The 22101-nt window shown below is 44.1% G+C and overlaps 1 protein-coding gene across 1 annotated transcript in view; it reads right to left on the bottom strand.

The window, feature by feature from the left end:
- Nucleotides 1-3210, bottom strand: part of PIP4K2A (phosphatidylinositol-5-phosphate 4-kinase type 2 alpha) — a 118316-nt gene extending 115106 nt beyond the window's left edge. The window contains exon 1 of the mRNA XM_086614328.1: nucleotides 3006-3210. Within this exon, the coding sequence (XP_086470454.1) occupies nucleotides 3006-3146 (141 nt within the window). The 5' untranslated portion in view covers nucleotides 3147-3210. The remainder of the gene's footprint in view (nucleotides 1-3005) is intronic.
- Between the last annotated feature and the right edge of the window lie 18891 nt (nucleotides 3211-22101).

Raw genomic sequence — 22101 nt, 5'->3', positions numbered from 1 at the left:
GACTGCAGTACCAAGCAGGATTTTGCATTAGATAACTCTCTACTTCCACATAAACAACTGAGACCACTAAAGCAATCTTCTTACAGCTTTTTGGCTGAGGGGGTAATTTACAAGAACCTTGTGTAACAGACACCTCCCTGCAGATTTTTTCCCCCCATTAAGAACTCACACCTTTGCTGTAAGCCTGACTGATATGTGACACCAATTTCTAGAGCCACATTTCCTCCTAGGACCCGAGAGTTAAGAGAACAGTTATGGTAACTTCTTCGTTAGGTGGAGCTTCTTTACATATTCTATTTGAAATCTGAAAATCCTCCAAACTCAACTATCAAGTAGAGTGGTATTTTGGCCCTAAGATCAAAAAGTTAAAAAGCCTGCAGAAAAATTTGTTTTTTCCCTTTATCTTCAGCAAGTGCTTCCTTCCAATACATGCCACATCCTGTCAGAAATACAAGAACTGCATCTCAGCTTCACCATTTCAACACATACTTATCTCCCAAGACAGTGAGACTCAGAGACTGCCATTGTCTTGTTGATTGATACGCATCACACTGGAAGCAGTCTTAAATATGGCTCTTCAGATTACTACTATGTTCTAAGTTTATTCAGTTACTATCATCATGAACTATGATCTATGCTCATTTCCTAGTTTAACCTTTTCTTATGTATTTCTGTTTATTCTGCTAAGAAACTTAAAGATCCTTAATTCCAGTTCTTAATGAATCCATGCATGTAATTTGTATTTCTCCTGTGAGAAATTCTTACTTGCAATAACAAAGTCCAACCACATTGAACACTTATTTTGATTTGCTGGACAGTGCCACATCAAACTGACAGGGTAAGCATCTAACAGAAGAGCCCGCAACACTTCAACACTCTCCTTAGACAAGAACACAAATGTTTAGATTTGGACACAGTAAATTTTTTTTTTTCATGCTTTCAGAGGGATCTTGCTTCCATTGAGCCCAAAGCATTATTCACAATTACACCTTGCAGCAGGGTAAAGCAATGGAAGAATATCTGCAGAACACTCAGTGGACGCTCACGCCTACAACCATCGTCTTTATATGAACATGAAGCTGCATTTCTCTGAGCCTACTGTATTGCTGAGCTTGCTCTTTGACTCCCCTTGTGAAAGGATTTTAGTTTACGATTTTTAGTTTTACAGGCACAAACCAGTATGCTTCATTACATTTTCTAACAAGAACAGCTACATACACCACAGTAGCACATGATCACAGGAGTCATGTACAGTGTTGTGTTTATCACTATGTACTTTGTTATTTGCACTGCACCAGAGAGGTCTTTCCTCCGAAAGCAGCGGTATTTCCAGTATGAACACACATAGCAACGAGCTGTTGCAACAGGAAGATCTCAGTTCTCGTCAGAGATCTCCTCCATCTCTTCCCCAGGGAGACGGCCGATAGCTAGCACGCTGCCATTCAGTAGAAGTCTCTCACCCTATAATTACCAGCTTGCCTTCTTTCATTAAAGAGGCCCGTTTGGGAATTTTTCTATGAATAATGCTAGTCACTAAAGAAGAAGCAAGAGAAACTTGTGTATTTAAGCCTATTTCTGGAAAACAGGATACCATGCACTTCCACAATTAGAGATCTTTTTGCTTTTTAGATAAGTATCTAGCTTCTCATGGGTTCAGGACATAGGACGTCGCTGCTTACAACTGACCTACAGAAAACTTGAAACCCTTTGTCACCATTTCCCACCAGCTCACAGGGCTATCTTAAGCAGATTATTTAACCTCACTAGAGCTTCTCCTCTGTCATCCATACCATATCGGTATGTACAGTTGAAGCATTTCCCCCAGACCATCGCTTCAGGAACCATCCTGTTTAACACAGACCAACAGTGGTTAGCCTTGATGCTCAGTCTCCAGGCTTTGGGCAAAAAACTACCAAAGTGTACACAAAGGAAAAAACCTCACTGGATTTGGATGGGTACTGAACAAAAGAAGCCCCGAGTTAACACTATGGGCTGCTGTGCCTGTTTAACGACACTGTTACAAAATTTGTAGTCTAACCTTAAATTGCACATTGACAGCTATTCGTACAAGCTCTTTATTAGAAACCAGAAGTAACCCATGTAAACCCAACGCTCGGACACGCAGACTTTGCACCACCAAGAAAAGAGAAGTTGGCTTTGGCTTGACTGCCCTGATACCTGATTTTAAGCGATCTTTGGGCTCTACACTTTTAACCTGCCATGGCAGCTATTTAAAGATGTAAAGCTGCGACTTGAGCCCCATAATGCCCAAACCATGTGACATCTTTACCAGGCTCGTAATTTTAACGCCTAACGGCAGGAGTTCAACGTTACCGCACCCGGCACAGAGACTCTTTTGAAGACCGAGCAGCCCGTCATCCGCAGGGTGATATAGCACTCCGCAAACGTTGCAATTCTGCTGCTTTACCACATCAAAAACCGGCCCTCCTCCCCTCCCCCAAGCGCACAAAACCCTCAAGAGACACTTGCTTAAGCAAACTGCACGGAAGACGGTAAAAACTTCGCCGGTTAAACGCTAACAACTGAGTATTACTATTTTTTTTTTTTAACCGCAGTACATTTACGCAACGCCGGCTCGCGGGTGGCGGCAGGAGCGGAGCGGCTCCGGCTCCCCTCCCGGTACGGGCACCACCCGGGCGCTGTTTCACGAGGAGAACCACGGATCGATAGGACACAGGCTACCGCAGGCACCCCGCGGCCGCCGGCAGCCCCGCGCCTCCCGGGCAGCCGGGCGCGCACCGCCCCCGCAGGACACCGCAGCCTCCCCCGGCGCCCCCCGCCCGCACTTACCGAGCTCGGTAACGCGCTCCCAGCCCCCCGCCGGGGCGGAGGGCGACGAGCGGCGGGCGGCTCCCGGCGGCACGTGCCTCCCCGGTCCCGTCCGTTCCCCCCCCATCGCCACCGCCACCCCCACCTCCCCGCCGCCCCCGGGGGGCGGCGCCCCGGTGGGGCGGCCGGTCAGCGGAGCCAGGCGCGGCGCTTACCGAGTGGTTGACCCCCCACATGAGGACGCTGAGCAGCGGGTCGCTAGCCCGGAACAACTTCACTTTTTGCGCCACGAAGTGCTTTTTCTTCGTCTTGGTTTTACTCGCCATGACGGGCACGATGCTGCTGGGGGCCGCCATGGCGCAGCCGGCGGCGGATGGAGGGGGGGAAGAACCGGCAGGAGGGAGGGCAGGCAGGCGAGAACGGAACGGGCGAGTCAGCGTCCCGGCCCCGCGGGCAGGCGGCCGGCTACGGGCTGGCAGCCGCGGGATGCCGCGCGCATCCCGGCCTGGCCGCCGGTGCCGCGCGCTGAAATGGCCCCGCTCGCGCGCCGCGGCCCCGCCCCCGCGGGGGAGCCACCGCCCGCCACGCACCGCGCCGCCGCGCCCCGCCCCGCCCCCGCAGCCGGCGCGGGAACGGCGGCGGAGTTTCGGTTTCTGCCGCCCCACTGCGCATGCCCCCCCGCGGGCGCGCGCCTGCGCCGCCTCCGTCGGGAAGCGGGCGCCCGGACAGCGGCTTGATCCGGCCCTCGGCGGGGGCGAGCGGAGAAACGGCGCTAAGGGCGAGGGCGGGAGGAGAGGCGGGAGAGGAGGGTGTGAGGGAGGGCCGGGAAGAGGGAGGCCGCCCCCACTCCCCTCGCGAAGGAGAAGGGGGCGTTTGGAGACGAACCAGCCCCACCTCGGCGCCCACCCGGGGCTGAAGGTCGTTCTTGTCCCCAGCCGATCCACCCCGTTGCCCACCCTCACACTCATCGCCAAGTCCTCTGATAAACGAAACCTACCATCGTCCTAATCTTTATCTAACTAATCGTACACATCGTTATTTTGTGCAGTTTTTGTAATATTTACTCAAAGTTTCCAGTTCCCCTCCCCATAAAGAGGCCTCTAGGAGCAAGAAGGACTCTCTGAGGGAGGACTTTGCCATCGGCTCCTGACCTAGCTCCAGTCTGTCGGCAGAGTGGTTCCATTCAGCCAGCGTACAGCAAATACTGATAACTTGGCCTCCTGCAGAAGCGTTACGCAATGATAAACTACACTCCTCCATTCATACCCACAGCAAAAAAATCTGAAATGTTTCTTAACTGCCTCTGCGGCCACTGAGGATCTGGTCAGTGATAGACAACACACTGCAAAGACACATGGGCCCAACACAGAAGCATTGTACACAGCGTACACTTTCCTCTTCTAATGAGGAACCTTAACGACAACTGCACTCACTGTTCAGGGTCAACATACACAAATAACACAGAGCGTGCATCTCCTGTACGTTTACAATAAGTCATCCGTCAACTTCTAAATCATACAAACTGGCCTGCCAGCTGTAGATCATCCTGCTTTGTACACCGGCTGATCATTCAGCAAGGTGGTCAGATCCTTAGGGAGGAGCAAGAGCAGGGCAGCTCCATGGGGGTGGGCAAACCAGCAGCCAAGGGGTCATCCCAGTCCATGCAATGCCCTCAGCAATGGTGCCCAGTCCCACGGGGTCCATGCACAGTAGGCAGGTCCAGGTGCTGGCAACAGCACGCGTCAGCAGTCCTGGAGAAGCTGAGGTGATGAACCAGGTCCGTTCAGGAAGGCACAACGTAGGCACAGGGTCCGCTCAGGAGACAGGGCCAGAAACCGGACTGCAGGCAAGCTACCTACAACATAGGCCTCAGGTATAGCCAAAATACAGTGCTGGGGACAGGTATACCTACAACACAGCTCAGGCAAAGATCCAAACTGAACCCTCTCTGAGCTTAAATGGAGGTCCTGGGCAGGGGGTGCTCCCAGGTGAGGCTGTTTAGGGCAACTAAGGTCAATAGGTGAGTTCAGTGCCCTGACAGAGACTTACACAGCTGCTCACACATTTAAAAACATGTTGCACCAAACACAGTTGTTCAAGTGTTTCCTCCTCTCCATTTCGCCTTTATGATCTCAATAGCAAAGTTATCTATCATGGTGGAATCCAAACCAGGAGTGTTTAATCTTTCTCCTGCGTAGAAGCAGTTACTGAGATTTATTGTATAGTCCCTTTCCTGTATCTTATGGAGAGTGAGAGGGAACAGAGATGCTATATTTCATTTTCTGCCATTCTTTTTTTCAGAGCAAGGAGATACTTAGCAGTTACAGAGAGACTAAATTGTAGGTTTTGTTCTTGAAAATAGATTCAACAACAAAATAATTCCCTTCTATTTCTACTGCAGTCAATGGAAGGAGCTGAATAGTCAGCACCTTTGAATAAAAGCAGGTCACTTAAATGCCTAAATATAGGTTTGAATTCAGACTTACAGAAAAGTTCAGTACCCATTTTATTCATTACGTTGTGCTTAGAACACAACATCTAAGCATGGTACAATGCTGCACACATCAACGTGACTAACATCTGTCACGAACATGTCTTTCATCTTCTTTCCAGAGTAAATCCATATAGTGAAGCATTTTGGTTTGTAAACATGTAATGAACAACAAACATTTTGGTAGGTTTGTTATAGGGAAGGCAAGGCTGAGGAAGGATGTTGTTCTTTTTTTTTCAGGAGACTTTTTTGTGATCTTGGCCTAGATTCTAAAGAGCTTTTCCCTGCAAATATGAATGCTTACTGAGGAAGGTTGTTTTATCAGAGGAACAAAAGATAATAACCATAACCTTTATGGCAGAATTAAAATAAATCAAGGGCCTGGGCTATCTTCATGACAAGATCTGGGGCAAAGATTTGTCCTCTCTGATTTTAAGCACCAAGAACAGGATAGTTGCATGTACCCATCTATCCTGCAGGGACCACCGTGCGTGCAGGTTTTCCACTGAATCCATTATACACATGCAGCCGGACACAGAGGTCACTTGAAGAGACAAAATTTGATTACACTTGCAGCCTCCACTGCACTTGGGAAGTCTCTTTCTGGCTGTGCTTTAACCGGACTCCAGGCTCTTTCTTTCCCTCAACTGTAACCCTGCCCCTTAAAATAAAACTAACCAAAGGCTGAGTCTGGGACCAGGATCCCCAGCCAGCGCCCACAGCAAAACATTCTCATGGCTGCATTCTCTTCACGGTCTACCTTTTCCTTTGGCATGTTCCCTTTTAAGCTCCTCCCAGCTCCCAGCTGCCCCTCCGCTGTTCAAATGTGGGCTGTCTCTGTCCCAATGTCCACCTTAACACTGACACAGACCGTTAGACCAGGACCCCCAGCCAGTGCCTTCAATGAGATGTTCTCTCTGCTATGTTTTCTCTACCGCACACCCTTTTGTTTCAAAGCTCCTTTCTAGCTCCACTCCAGCTGCAGCTCCAGGCCTTCTCTTTCTCCCAACCCTGACCTTAACCCTCACACCAACCATATGCTGGGCTTTGGACATGGCCTCCAGCCAGTGCCCACACCAGGAAGTTCTTGAAGCCAAGTTCTCCTTGCAGCCTACACTTTCCTGGATCAGTCACTTGCTATCCTCAAGCCAGCTGCAGCTTTTGTCTCTTTCTTTCTGTCAACCATAACCTCAAACCTCATCCTAAAGCTGACAGTTATGTTCAGCCTAAGACCCAGCCCCTCAGCCAGTGCCTCCACCTAAAAGTTTTTGCAGCCAAGTTGTCTCTGTGGCCCAACCTTTTCACTAGCAGCTGCTCTTGAGCCTCCCTCGGATGGGAACTCTCAACTCTCTTTTTCTCCCAATGCTAACCCGAACCCTCACACTGACTGTACGCTGAGCCTCAAACCAGGACTGCCAAGCAGCATCCACAACAAAAAGTTCTTGCAGCCAAGGTCTTCCTGCACCCCAAGCTTTCCAGGCTCATTCTGATTGCAGCACTAGGTGCTCTCTTGTCAAATTTAACCCCAGCTGTAACTCCAACCATCATGGCAGGCTGAACCTCAGACCAAGCAGCCCTGACAAGTTTTCCATGAGCTTAGACCTTCCCCTTCAAAGCCCCTTTGTAACTTCCCTCCAGCTGGAATGCTAGGCTCTCTCTTTCTCCCAGCCCTAACTCTAACCCTGACACAAACCTAACTGTATGCTGTGGCCCTCCTTTTAATGCCCATGCCAAAACATTCTCCCAGCCAAGGTCTCCTTGCAGCCCACCTCCTTTCTAACCCCACTGTCACTGCAGCTCTAGGCTCTCTCTTTCTCTCAACCCTAATCCTAACCCTAGCCTGTGTTGGGTTTGGGTGGCGAGGTTTTATTACTGGGAGGGCTACAGGGGTGGTTTCTGTGAGGAGATGCCAGAAGCTTCCCCTATGTCAGATAGAGCCAATGCCAGCTGGCTCCAAGACGGACCTGCCACTGGCCAAGGCCGAGCCCATCAGCAACAGTGGTAGTGCCTCTGGGATAACATATTTAAGAAGGGGGAAAAAAAACTTCACAAGAGAAAACTGCAGACGGACAGAGGAGTGAGTATGTGAGAGAAGCAACTCTGTGGACACCAAGGCCAGTGAAGAAGGAGGGGAGGAGGTGTTCCAGGCACCAGAGCAGATCCCTTGTAGCCCATGGTGAAGACCATGGTGAGGCAGGCTGTACCCTTGCAGCCCATGGACATTAACAGTGGAGCAGAGATCCACCTGCAGCCTGTGGACGTTAACTGGAGCAGAGATCCACCTGCAGCCTGTGGAGGACCCCATGCCGGAGCAGATGGATGCCCAAAGGAAGCTGTAACCCCATGGGAAGCCAGCTCTGGAGCAGGCTCCTGGCAAGACTTGTGGACCCGTGGAGAGAGGAACCCATGCTCAAGCGGGTTTGCTGCCAGGACTTGTGACCCCATGGAGGACCCTCACTGGAGCAGTCTCTTCCTGAAGGACTGCAGCCCATGGGAAGGATTCACATTGGAGAAGTTCATGGAGGATTGTCTCCCATGGGTGTGGCTCCATGCTGGAGCAGGGAAACAGCATGAGGAGAAAGGAGTGGCAGAGAAAATGTGTAATGAACTAACTGCAACCCCTATTCCCCCTCCCCCTGCGCCACTTGGGGGGAGGAGGTATTGAAGCTAGGAGTGAAGCTGAGCCCGGGAAGAAGGGAGTGATGGTGGTTTTAGATTTGTTCTTATACCTCATTATCCTGCTCTGATTTGATTGGCAGTAAATGAAATTAATTTCCCCAAGTCAAGTCTGTTTTGCCTGCAACGGTAATTGTTGAGTGATCTCCCTGTCCTTATCTTGAACCATGACCCTTTCATTGTATTTTAGTCCCTCTGTCCAGTTGAGGAGGTGGAGCGATAGCGTGACTTGAGGAGCACCTGGCAGGGAGGCAAGGTCAACCCATCCCACAGCTATATCAGTAAACTCAACCAAAAGTTGAGCCTTGGACTAGAACTCACCAGGCCAAACCAAAAACTTCTGGCAACTAAATTCTCCTTACAGCCTACACTTCCAGTTATCCATTCCTTCCCAGTCCCACTATGGCTGAAGCTCTTGGCTCTCTCTTTCTCTCAAGCCTAACCCTGACTTTAAGCCCAACCAGAGACTGAGCCTCAGACATGGCCCTCAGCCAGTGCCCAAAGCAAAAAGTTCTTGAAGCTAATTTCCGTTTGCAGCCCACCCTTTGCTTTGACAGCCTTCTTCTAGCCGTCTCCAGCTGCAGCTCTAGCCCTTCTCTTGGCTTTCTCTTTTTCTTAGGCCTAACCATGACCACGGGGTCAGCCTTAGACCAGGACACTACACCAGTGACCACAACAAAACATTTTCCTTTCCAAGTTCTCTCTGAACCCCACTGTTTTTCTCTATGGCTCCTTTGTAACCCCATTCCAGCCTATCCTTCCCTCAACCCTAATCCTAACTGTAGCCTTAAATCCTTACCGGAGGCTGAGCTTTGGACACAGGCTCACTTCAGAGAGCGAGTTCACTGCCCAGGTCTTCTCTTTGTTTCTTCATGCCTTATGAACATTTTTGTTCATGTGTGAGGAAGGTTTTTATTCATACAGCCTGGCATAACATGAAAATTGTATTTCAATACATGAAGATTTTTTTATAGCATGACACTGTGTATACGTTGCAGTCAGAGGTCAGGGTGCATATACAGTATCGGGAGATGAAATTAATACTTCTGGGACAGTATTAAAAAACTTCAGAGCTAAGACCAAATCCAGTATAGTCTTGTCTGTAACGCCTGTGGAGAGACATCTCTTGGGCAATGTATCTCCACACTTGCGTTCATGCTGCATTGCTGGCAAAACTGCTTGTTTCACTTCACGGATAACCTGTGAGCAAACTAGCTTAGAGACTGTGATGGTGGTCCAGGCACTGACAGGAGCCCGAAGGGCCAAATTATGACAGTACAACCTCTTCTGAGGTTGCATTGCATCCTTAGCTGGCTCTTGGAAGTCTACTCAAGATCTGTATGGTCCAGTGTTGGTAAGAACACTTAGGAAAATAGAAGAGGAGATTAATTCTCTGAGTTACTGTGCATTTCAAATCCTGACTGGCACTTCCTTCTCAACTTTAAAGAAATCCACCTCCCACAGAAAAGTGTTTGAGACTTCTTCAGTGCATCCAGAGTTTTTGATAACTGAATGTAAAGCTTTTGCACTCCACAAGGACTGGACAGGGGAGCACAGTCAGGGTCAACTCATAGTGCTTGAAAACTTTATTAAATAGTTGTGATGTCACCAATGGACTAAGCTAATCTTTTTGCAAGTACAGAACATGCTCTGCCTCTGATGAAGTAGTTTACTATCCTTAATAGAACAGAGTGTATTTGGAAGTTTCAGTGGAGACTAAAAGGAAGATCATCTGGGCTTGTAACAAGTTGCAAGATCGCCTTGGGGAAAACGATTTATTTTGTTTTGTCCTGTCTGCTTCCATTTTTTTCTGCCATTGATACTAAAATTTTTGCTTTGTCCCACTTCTGGTGCAAGATGCTCTCAGGTGGAAGCTAGTGGAGAGGGGAAAGAGGAGGAGAGTATGATCTAGCAAGACTGTGCTAATGAATGGCTGTCCTTGATTGACTTCATCAATAGTTAGAACAAATTAAAAGAAGGATGTGAGCTCTCACCTAGAATTTTAAGAAAAGCCTGGGATTAGCCATGACTAGCAAGCTCACTTCTAAAATCTATTTGCTCTTTTTGATGTTTGCTGCAGTTTTTGTTTAGCATTATTGTTTAAACATAACACTTAATAATTTGTTACTTTATTCCGGTATGAAATCACTTGCTTTTTGTTTCACTGGTCATCAAGAGCAATTCTACTGGTGAGTTAGGGTCTCTCATTTTAAGGAAAGGGATATCACATAGTTTGTAAGTGAGGCTTTGCCTAGCTACTGGAAGGTAGTGTTTCCCTTTACAATTATTTTCTGCAGCTGTAAAGAACAGAAGGCCCACAGAGTTTCCCTGGGCCAACTGCCATAGAAACTAATTTCAGCTAAGGCAGACTCATAAATTGTTCCATTACTCCATAAATTGGTCTGGGCACATGTCACTTCAAGCCAAGCTAGGTTACTTTAAATCTAGCCTGTAGTTTTAAAATACTGCCACTTTTTTAAAGAACACATCTTAAAGGCATGATGAAAATAAGTAATATCTGAAGTGAGTAAATCCCCTACAATAGCATGAAACCTAGAAGGATGTTGAATTACTAGCCATTTTATTGGAAATACATAAAGACCAGACCAAATATTTTGAAGACAAAGCTTTCCTTCATTTGTAAAACAGAAAAGGAGAAATAGAAAACCAGTATCTAGAAACTATTTAAAAGCAGACTCCTTAATTACCCTGTACTCAGAAGGGCAAACACAATCTGTATGTGGGAATGATTACTGGCCAGATATGTTTACAGGCAGAAAGCATCGCCTGCCAGTTTTCTGATGTGCCTCCAAGACCTACAGGATTCACAGAATTTCAAGTTATTACAGAAGATTCCAGTCAGTCTAGGGAACAAAATTTAAAATACAAAATCAAAATTATTAAAATTAATTTATAAAGATCAATGCAATAATTTCTTAAGCAGAAAGGATTCTGACATTTCACTTTAAGCAGTACCAATTTCCTTTTGTTCCTCAACAGGAAGCATAGTACATAACCAACGGCCTGCAAAGAGTCTATCAGCCCCAATTAGAGATCAGGCATCTAACCTAAGTGATGCTTCTTTTTGCATTTGTTTGAGTTTTTTTGAGGTGAAAATATAGACAGCCCACTCCAGTCTAGGCTTGGGAAACTGGTACAGCCAGGCATAGCTCCTTTACTCACAATCCCAAAAGCAGGGGAAGCCAGGACAGCTTCTTTTCACCTTGTTCATCTCTCCATAAACAAGCCACCTAAAAGTCTCCTTGTAATCAGCATCCAGCAGTAGCAACATCCATTTTAATTCAAAGTCAGTTCTCCCTAGACGAAGGAGCACTAAAGCCCAACTATCCCACTCCCTCTGGGGCCCTCTGCTTCCCTTTTATGACTTCCCCACTTAGGCAGCACAGCTGCCAGTTCCACCTCCCAGCAGTTTAACAAGCCACAACTGCCAGGTTTTGCAGCTTATAGAGTCTTTAAGGGCTAACCTCTTCCTTTTTCTTTAGTGAAGGCTGTTAACCCTTTCTAGGTTCATAGTGTGATGGCAGCCCAAACTTGTGAGTTGTGTGCAGCTTCCTAGAGTAACTGGGATTTTCTAATGTCTCTCTGTTGATCCAAACTCCTGTTTTACCAGGTGTAGTCAGCTGGGAAATGACAGAACTGGTCCTGTACACTGTTGCCCCAGCTCGGGGGTTAGCGGGCAGTATATAAAATTATATAAAAACCTTTTATTTTCCATCAAATAGATAAAAATTAATAGATTTCACTATTAAAATTGTGGTATTTCATGAATGGTATCAAATACATGTTAGCTTAGTAAGAACACTCTGTATATACATCTTGTTTATTCTTCAACTTGAAAGGTATTTTGCTTAACATCAAGTAACAAATGTCACTTTGAATAATCTATTAATTTCACTTGTGCCTGTCTAAAAGCTGATCTTTTTTAAAAATATGCTCTTTTTCTTATTGAGAAGATGTTAAGCTTCCTGTATTTGGTTTTAATAACCTTTAAAACATAAAAGGACACACATTTTAATAATAGATTAAGAAATAAAATGTAGCGTTTAATTTCTTTAATTGTGCATCCTTTAATAAAAAGTGTTTGGTGCAGAGCTTATCTTATTTGGTAAAGAACGCTGTAAGTTCCATTTTCTTCTAGCTGTTATTTTTGTTATGTGTAGAATTTCAGAAGAATTTTACTTCCTGCTGCAGCACTTCAGCAGCCTTTTCAATTTGTAGCCCAGAAATACAGCTTCCTTATAGAATGGTTAGGGTTGGAAGGGACCTTGAAGATCATCTAGCGTATGCCATTTGAGCCTTTCTTGCTTACTGTGGTTAATCACAGGAACTACAATAGCTGAGGAGCTGTTTGAGAACTACAGTTGTTCCCACATGTTCTAACTCAGAGGGTTGCCACTGTTTCGGAGAGTTTTGTTTTAAGAGAAGATTATGTTTGGGCACTCTTTCAATGTTGGTATAGGACTTTCTAGCATTTTCCTTCTGGAGAAGTTGAAAAGCTACGCTAATGCCAATTAGGTTAGCCCTGGAAAAGTCTCATAAAAGTCATGGAAAAATAAGAGTTTTCAAAGCGCAATTTTCAAAAACGTCCTTTTATTTTGGATGCCTTCATTTTGGACAGAAAATACCAGATACCAAGACCCTGAGTGCTGACAACAATAACTGAATATTGAAGCTCTAGCAGCACAGTCCTTGTGAAAACAAATTGCTGGAGAGTTGGACTAGATGACCTTTAAAGGTCCCTTCCAACACAAACTGTTCTATGATTCCAGTATCTGGCCACCTGCACAGGGGAAACATCTTTCCATATATCTAATAATAATTCCCCATGCTCTGACTTGTGTCTGACTTGTCCTGTCACTGGGCACCTCTGAGAAGAGCCTGGTTCTGTCTTCTCTATGCTCCTCTCCCATCAGGTATTTGGAGGCAACAGCAAGATTTGCCTTCATTTCTTACTGCTGGACAAACCCAGATCTCTCAGCCTGTTCTCACATAGCATGTCATGCAGCTCCATAACCATCCTGGTGGCCCCCCACTGGACTTGCTCCAGTATGTCAATGTCTTTCTTGTCCCAGTTACCCCCAAACTGGACACATCACTCCACATACAGCCTCACAAGTGCTGAATAGAGGGGAATAAACACTTTTCCCATACATGTGGCTACGCTTTTGCTAATGCAACCCTGTCCTGGTTTAACCCCAGCTGGCAACTAAGCACCACGCGGCTGCTCACTCAGTCGCCCTGCAGTGGGATGAGGGAGAGAATCAGAAGAGTAAAAGTGAGAAAACTTGTGGGTTGAGATAAAGACAGTTTAATAGGGAAGGCAAAAGCTACTCACATCAGCAGAGCAAAACAAGGAATTCATTCACTGCTTTCCATGGGAAGGCAGATATTCAGCCATCTCCAGGAAAGCCAGGCTCCATCACCTGTAATGGTTACGTGGGAAGACAAACACCATCACTCTGAACATCCCCCACTTCCTTCTTCTTCCCCCAGCTTTGTGTGCTGCGCATGACATCATATGGGGTGAAATATTCCTTTGGTCGGCTGGGGTCAGCTGTCCCAGCTGTGTCCCCTCCCAACCTCTCATGCAGCCCCAGCCTACTCACTGGTGGGGTGGGGTGAGAAGCAGAAAAGGCCTTGACTGCGTAAGCACTGCTCAGCAATAATGAAAACATCCTTGTATTATCAACACTGTTTCCAGCACAAATCCAAAACGTAGCCTTGTACTAGCTGCTGTGAAGAAAACTAACTCTACCTCAGCCAAAACCAGCACAAACCCATTTATTCTGCCCCAGATCCCATTTGCCCTCATTGAACTTCATGGGTTTCTGTCAGATCACTCTCCACTCTGTCCAGGTCCCTTTGAAGAGCAGCCATGTCCTCCCAGCATAACAGCTGCTCTCTCCTATGTCACAGTGGCTACAAACTTGCCGAGGGTGCACTCCATCCCACCACCCAGGTCATGAATAAAGATATTAAATTGTTATCCCCACCTTGAATCCTTGAGGGATGTCACTTATACAACCAGTCACCAGTTCTGGTTCATATTGTTGATTACAACTCTTTGAGCACAGTGGTCCAGCTGATTTCTTCCTTATGTTATCACCCACTTACAGAGTCCCTACCTCACTAATTTGACTGTAAGGAGATAATGGGAGACCATATCAAAGACCTTGCTAGAATCAAAGTAAACAACATTCAGTGCTCCTCCCTTCACCCCGGAGCAAGTCATCTCATCACAGAAGGCAATCAGGTTGTTCAGGCATAATTTGCCCTTGATAATTCTGTCTTGACTGTTCCCAATCACCTTATCTTTCCTGCGCTTGGAAACAGTTTGTAGGAGAATTCAGTTTGTAGCATTCCCAGGGAGTGCAGTTCAGCTGAGTGGTCTGTGAGTCCTCAAATACTCCTTCTTGTCCTTCTCCAAGATGGATGTGAGTTTGCATTCTTTCTTCTTTATGGCTTGTTTGTAATGTATTACTATTTCAATCAATTAAAAAGTGACAATGGGACCCTAATATGCAATTATAGGGTTAGAGTCTTTCAGGTTTCTCCTTTTAAGCAAATATTCTAATGTAAAAAACTTGCAATTTTTAGGTTTCAGTAAATTGTGATATGGTTCTGCTAGAGAAATTTTTACCCTAGCTAACAATCTTGCCTCCAATTCTTTTGATTTGCAGAACAAATATATGTTTTCCAAGAAATATTCTGTAAGAAAGTGGAAATTAGACAAAGTCACTTCCTTAAATCTATTTTTAATGACTAAAAACCGTTTCTGATGCCAATAGACATTTAAAATATTATTTTATATAAAATAAATGTGAATAATCAACTTGATAAATACCAGAATAAGAAAGGCGAAAAAACAAACGACATGAAGAAAAACTGGTCCATTTTAACTGCTTTGTAACTACTTTGTAAATCTCAAAGGACTTTAGTGAAAATAAAACTCATTTCTCATGAGAGCAGCAGGAAGAATGGTGTAAGAACTGCCTAGGCACAAGACCTGAAGAGAGTCTAGTGACATCTCCAAGAGACCGCACAAAGTGCTGTAGACCTGAATAAAGAGAAGGGTTTTTGAGTGTATGGTACTGCGTTGCAAACCTGTGGACTCATCTTTGATATGATTAAGCAGCTGCAAGCCACAAGACCGCCACTGTTTTATGTGAGGCAGTGGTAGTGGTTGAGTTCAGTTTACTAAAACGCTTCCCTCTTTACATGTGTATGAGGCCTAATCTCTACCATTCCGTTTTGTTAATGTTTTGTAATTAAATAAGCAGTGTAACTTTTAATGTAAATAGTTATACAAGTGCAAGGGTGACTGCAGCTGCTTATACTAAATAATTTTACTAGCAAAGGTAGGTTATCTTCTGTTCTTAGGAGAAGCTGCCACATCATAAGAGCACCTTTGTACACGTATGACATTCTTTACCCTAAGAGATTGTAGTGCTTTGCCTATTTTGGTTTTTAAAAGTAGGTTAAACAAAATAAGGGCAGCTATTCTAGAGCTGAGGAGGTGCCTCTCTGCCCAAGGTTTCTTCCTTGGTAAGCTTTAGCAGCGGAGGTGGCACTTCCTGGTGATCATAGGTATGATAAGATGCTGCTCATTCTGCATGTGGCTTGATGTCAGTAACCAGAGTCCTGATATGAGATTAATTAGTAAGGGATTATTAGTGTTGTTCAAACAATGGGATCTGTGTGCAGACAAAGCTTTGATCATTATACAATGTCACAGAAAACTTCATAGCAGTCTTCAGCAGCACATGTCCCAGGTTTGTTAACAGAGCTAATAGGCTTTAGGTTCTCTGAGTTTCACTAAGGAAGCATGATAATGTCTATGAATTCAGCTTTGGAGAAAGCCTGTGGTCCTACAGTGAAAAAACAGCCATTCTAGGCAGGAGTTTGATTTTGCTTCAAATTGATTGTGTTACATCACTACCAAAAATTCTTCAATATGTAGTGGAGGACTTGGGACATGGCCAGGGCTAGGGCCAGCACCATTTACATTGCAGATATTGTTTTGACAAGTAACTGAAGGTAAACTTCCCTCATTTTTTGGCGGGGGTAGAAATATGGTTAAATAACATGAGCCATGCTTTATTTTAAACTTAAAGTGATACAATATAGGTATGTAATTTATAATAGCTTATAATTGGTTCTTAGTGTATTCTATGTTGTTTTTAACTCCTTTTCTTACCTGTTTTCATTTTTCTTCTCAAATGTTCAAGAATCCAGTTTGTATTTATTTTGCATGAGAGCAAAATCCAGCAGAGTGAATGTACAATTGACATAATACAGATAAAAGCAAGGTATAGAGTTGTTTCTATAGGCAAAAAGGAATGCCTTTTCTAAGCATAGAACACATATCAACTCCAGTTAGTTCCTTTTTTTTTTTCACATAAAAAGGCTAGTTCTTTTAAAATCAAAGAAGTTACAATGGTTAATACCAGGAGAGTATCTTGTCTGTGATTAAATATAAATTAGGCTTGGTGATTAATTCACTAGTGGGGGAGGGGGGGGGTAGGAAGGACTGAAATCACAGGTGAACAACAGATATATGCCCAAAGCTCTCTCTGAAGTGTACAGTTTTGCATGTGCAAGGAGGGTGGGATTAGAGTGGCAGAAAATAGAAGCAAAAGAAGATGAGCCACAAACCACAGTTAATTCGGCCCTCAACTTTCTTACACTGTCACTGTTTCTACATTTGCAGCTGAGGTTGCAGCCACGTTTCCTCTGCAAGGCAGGCAGAGAGAGCAGCTGAGAAGCTTGCAAACTGCAGAGTAAGTGCAGTGCTGCAGGAGTTCTCATACTGATATAGATGGCAGCTCTTTGATGTTAGGTACTGCACAGTCCTGCAGAAATGAAGGCAGAGTTCCCATGCTATGTGGAAGAACACAACGAGGAAGACAAGAGGCTTTGTTTTGCTTTGAAGCAAGGATGAATAAAGACTGTCTGTGAATGAAATATTCATGCTCTATGGTGTGTTTTTTCAGTTCCTTGAACAACTATATTTTGATTTGAGCTCAAGCTTAAGAAATGTCTTAAACTACCACCCTATAGTAGGGAAGGGCTCCAAGGCCTAAAGGCTGTGCTGCATATGAGAAGCAGAGTATTGGTGGCACTGGGACAGCACCGCAGTTACTGTTGCAGACCCTACTTTTTGGTTTAAAACCAACATTTACTTACAGAAAATTGTCAGAGCAAAAAGATTTCAGACATGCTTAAATATTTGTGATGGGGAAGGAAACCATTTCCATGCTGCTCACAGTTTGCAGATCACATGGTTTCTGTTCAGGTTCCTGCAGGGAAAGTGGAGGAGGAAAGACAACCTGTGGCAAATTGTGGGGTCTTTTCTATTTCCAAAGCAGAGAAAACTCCAGTAAACATAACCATGTAACCTAATATTTGCATGTCCTTTTCCCTATTATTTTGGCTGCTGACTATTGCAAAGGAGAGGCTTTAGCTCTTCTTTTACACAGCAAATAGGTCAGCTCTTTTCACTAATCAGCAGGCAGAATCTATTTTTCAGGATCATTATCTGACTACTAAGGAATAGTGTGAAGACATCATTAAAAAAAATTACAAGAAAAAATTATTCCTTGTTATTTATTGCTCACACAACTATACAGACACATATACACAAATACACCAGCCAGAAAGAAGGACTGTTGCAGGAAAGAGCTGACAAAAAGGGAAATGAAGGAGAGACAAGTAAATAATACAATGAAAAGGGAGGGAGGAAGCAGTGGGTGTTTTCTTTCCTCTTCTGTACGGCTCTTTGTGACAAGAAAATTACTTTGGAGGTTTCGGCATTAGATTAGATATTTTAAAAGGAATAGCAGAGAAAGCATGAATGAGTCTGATCTTTGGAAACAAACATTACCCTATAAATGAAATCAAATAGCTTCTGCTGGGACAACAGGTCTCATGAAGTATGCCATCAAAGTGACCTACTCTGTCAGTTAGCAAGTCATGTTTCCTCTTTCGCCCAGAGCAAAGAAACAATTTGTATGACTTATCACATCAGTATTTCATTAATTTGCTTTCTCATCCATTACTGGGATATTTTCTATCAGTTACCAGGTTCCTCTTGGCTCTGTCCTTCGTCATGTTCACTGGCAGAAAGTAGTATTAGCTTGAAACAAATCTTTCAAGGAGAAAGATGCATTTTTCTAGGCATTTCAATAAGTCTGAAATATTGTTGCTTCTGACAGTCTCTGAGGAAAAGTAGGAAAAAAGCCAAGTCTGAGTAACTTTTGCATGAGGAACTATTTAAAAATAATCTTTTGTATATTAATTTGGTTTATAAGAAGAAAATAGTAGTTCCACATTAGAGAGCATAGGGTATGGTAGAGGAATGATCCGTGCTGTGGCTACCCCTAACAAGCTGGAGAGGGAAACGCAATCCCTTCTCTTCCATACACAGAGAGCTGCACTTGGTCAGCTCTTCATTACGTTTTAGGAGTATCATAGACATCATCCCCAAGACACTGTTCCCTGATAGCTTTACAGTATCCCACCTGGTACACAAGGAAATAATATTCCACTAAATTCTTAATGTTCTTCCAACTACCACACCACTTATTAGTTAATAATAGTAGTAATACTGAAATGATAATCACAAATATAGTAATACTAAAAATTGAAAAGAGAAAAAAAAACATTACAAAAGGAGTTGGCAACTTTTAGGAGAAAGTAAGTAATTTCACTGTACTGCAGCCCTGACAGTATACCTACATTTAAGTGTTTTAAGAACTATGCTTTGACACCTGGAATACTGTGTTCAGTTTTGGTCCCCGCTATGCAAAAAAAGACATGGACAGGCTGGAGAGGGTCCAGAGAAGGGCCACAAAGATGATCAAAGGACTGGGAAGCCTGCCATGTGAGGGAAGGCTGAGAACTAGGTTTCTTCAGCCTGGAGAAAAGAAGGCTTAGGGGAGGCTACAAAGAGAACGGAGACTCTTTGTTTGCAAGAAGTCACATGGAAAAGATGAGGGGTAATGGGTACAAGTTACTCCTGGGGAGATTCTGATCAGACACAAGAGGAAAATTTTTCACGATGAGAGCAATCAGACATTGGAATAATTTGCCCAGGGAAGTGGTGGATTCCCCAATATTGGACACTTTCAAGATTCAGCTGGACAGGGTGCTGGGCCGTCTTGTCTAGACTGTGCTTTTGCCAAGAAGGGTTGGACCAGATGATCCTTGAGGTCCCTTCCAACCTGGTATTCTTTGATTCTATGAATTTTAGGCAACTGTCTAACAAAGTGGATAGATACATTAAATATAAGATGAATATAGGATAAGTGAAAACTTATTGTAATGTAAATAACATGAACATAAGGGTTTAAGGTTGATGGCTGAACCAGCTAAAAATCCAGTTTCTAAAAGCTCTGCCACAGTCACAGATGGTTTCAGAACTGATTTCCAGAGGAATGGAAAATTTTAGGTTTTAAAATCTCATCCTGAAAATTGCCCATATATATGCAGACATATTTTCCATGCTTTCCAGGTGAAATTTGTCGAGTTTACAAGTAATGATCAATCTCAGAACTCAGCCTCCATTTTGATGATTTTTTTTTTTTTTTTTTTTTTTTTTTTTTTTAAGTTACCGTGTCTGGTACTAAAAGTTCAGCAGCACAAATGATACCCTCGTTGACTTCACCTGGTCAACTGACTGGGTTGGACCTCAGTAAAGTGTTCTGGTCACACACAAAGTCCTTTCGGAAAGATTAGCTCTGTGCTGCATGTAGCAGTGAAGCGCTGTAACAATATTTTAAGCACTTCAGTAAAGAGTCATTGTGCCAAATGTGCACAAAGGAGGAAACGGAGGAGGAGGAGAGCGTCATTGATTATATATTTATCACCAGAGTAGAAGTTCACTTGAAAAACATACAAATAGAAAGAACTACTTGAAAAATAGCTATTCTATGGTAAAACTACTTCAAGCTGGTTCCTAGAGAGAAGCAAACGTGAATAATGACATCTGAGGACTGCTTCTTTTGATGTTTGCTCAGGAGAAAACTAGTTGAGGAGAATTTTGCCCAAAGAAGCATGAGACCCTTTGGGTGTTTTGGGATCTGCTTACACTGGCCTTGGTAAAAGTACATCTGCCTTGGAAATGAAAATGAATGGTTTAAAGAAAAGGCCATATCCTGAAGGGAAGGGAGCATGGAATTGGTATGGAGTCAGGTACGGTCGGACCTCAGGGCACAGCAGACAACCACACCATGAGAAACAGCTGCAATGGGAAGAGGGAAAAGAGGGAGCAAGCTGCAGGCAGCCTTAATGTCTAAAATGAAATTAAACCATGCATCTCCCATCTCTAAGGCTAGAAATGACTGGCTTGGGCATTCTTAGCTTCCTGATAGGGAGAAATTTCCAATGTTTTGTCTCTTTCCAAAATGGACATTTTGTCTCCCGGGCCCTGTTCTGCTAAGAAAACTTGAAGTTTCAGCTGGCAGGACACATTTATCCTTTGGTAGGCAGAACCTGTTGTTATTTTAGGAAAAGTTTGATAAAGTATCCTGAAGGAAGTTATTAGTATTACTTGACATTTATATATCATACTAGCTTTTTAAACTACGGAACAAATTGTAGTTGACTTGTTAATTAACTGGTTTTCAGCAGATGGGGAAAGCAGACATGGAGAGGTTAGAATAAATTGGCCGTACATGTTAATGGCAGTCAGGAACATGAATCAGTATCTTCTGGCAAACAGGGCACAAGTCTTTGCCAACTGTGCCACTGTGCCAATATGGGCTTATCTGGTATCATGTTCTCGCTCACTCCATGTTTGCCTCCTGCCAAGAGGTGCTGCATTATGCCTGCCAGGAGAGTCCTCATCCCGGCACGTGGTATGGTCTGGCCGTAGTCACTGCCCTACCTACCCCAGCCCTCTTTACTCAGTGAAGGACTCCATTTTTCACTTACAAACAAAGCCTTAACTGTTGACTTTTCAAAGCTTAAGTTCAAGCTTCTTTCTTCACATCATTGTGAAAAGCCTTGCAGACTTGATCCACAGCAATTAGGTTTACTAATGCATTTTATTCCTCAACCCTTTTAGTCACTTTCTAAAGTCATTTAGTTTGTGAGATGATCTACATGATTCAAATTATTAGTTTTTTGAGGTCCCTGAATTCCAGCCAAGGCATTTCAGGTATGATGGATGACTGTTCAATACAGACAGCTTGAACAGTTTATAATCTATGACTTAGTCTGCCATCACTTTTTAAAAAACTGTCAAGTCTTCCCCTTTCAGGCTGGAATCAGGCAATCCACTTTGCATGTCCCTCTGAATGACACAAAACCTTTAAAGACAGTTTAAAAAAACCTCTCTGATGGACTCCCCTTCCCAGTAGAAGAGGCTCACTTCATTGACATCTGTGGATGCCAACACAGACACTTATCTTACCTACTAGGAGGGCTGTCATTTGCAAGGTTGGCCTCTTGGGCTTGATTTCTGCTCAGCCAATTGCAAGTACAGGTGGTGGAGAAGGACTTGATTTAGAATTCCTGAGCATCAATGTCTGGATTGAAATCTAGATCCTCAGTTTTCCTGAACCAAAACTGGAGTACTCAGCTATCAGGATGTGTCTACATGATGGGAAATCTGCTTTCTGAGAGTCCCAAATCTGCACTGTTTCTGCAGGCATCCAAAGCATTTCTCTTAAACCTGCTTGGCCATATTCATTCCTTACAGGGAAGCAACATACTAGGTATCTGTCAGCTTCATGTGAGTTCACTTTACCACCAGAAAGCTTAAAATGAAAATGCAAAATTTATTATTGACATAATTACAGAAGTAAATCTTCCTTGGAGATATTCAGAAGCCTTCTGGACACATTCCTGGGCAACCAGCTCTGGTGGCCCTGCTTGAACAGGGCTTGGACCAGATAACCTCCAGAGGTCCCCTCCAACCTCAACCATTCTGTGATTCTCTAATTGCAAGTATAAAATACATGACTACCAATCTTTTGTCTTAACTTTCACTTATGCTGCAGTTTCATCACAATTTACCAACTCTTCACCCTTCACCCCTGTCTGTTCCCCTTTCCCTCCCTTGTGCTACCACTGGTGTGTGCCTCAATCCCGGGGTTATCCAGTTCAAGAAAGTATCAATT

This window comes from Tauraco erythrolophus, chromosome 7 (assembly GCF_009769465.1).
Source record: "Tauraco erythrolophus isolate bTauEry1 chromosome 7, bTauEry1.pri, whole genome shotgun sequence".
NCBI lineage: Eukaryota > Metazoa > Chordata > Aves > Musophagiformes > Musophagidae > Tauraco > Tauraco erythrolophus.
This window is presented reverse-complemented; position numbering and strand designations above follow the sequence as displayed.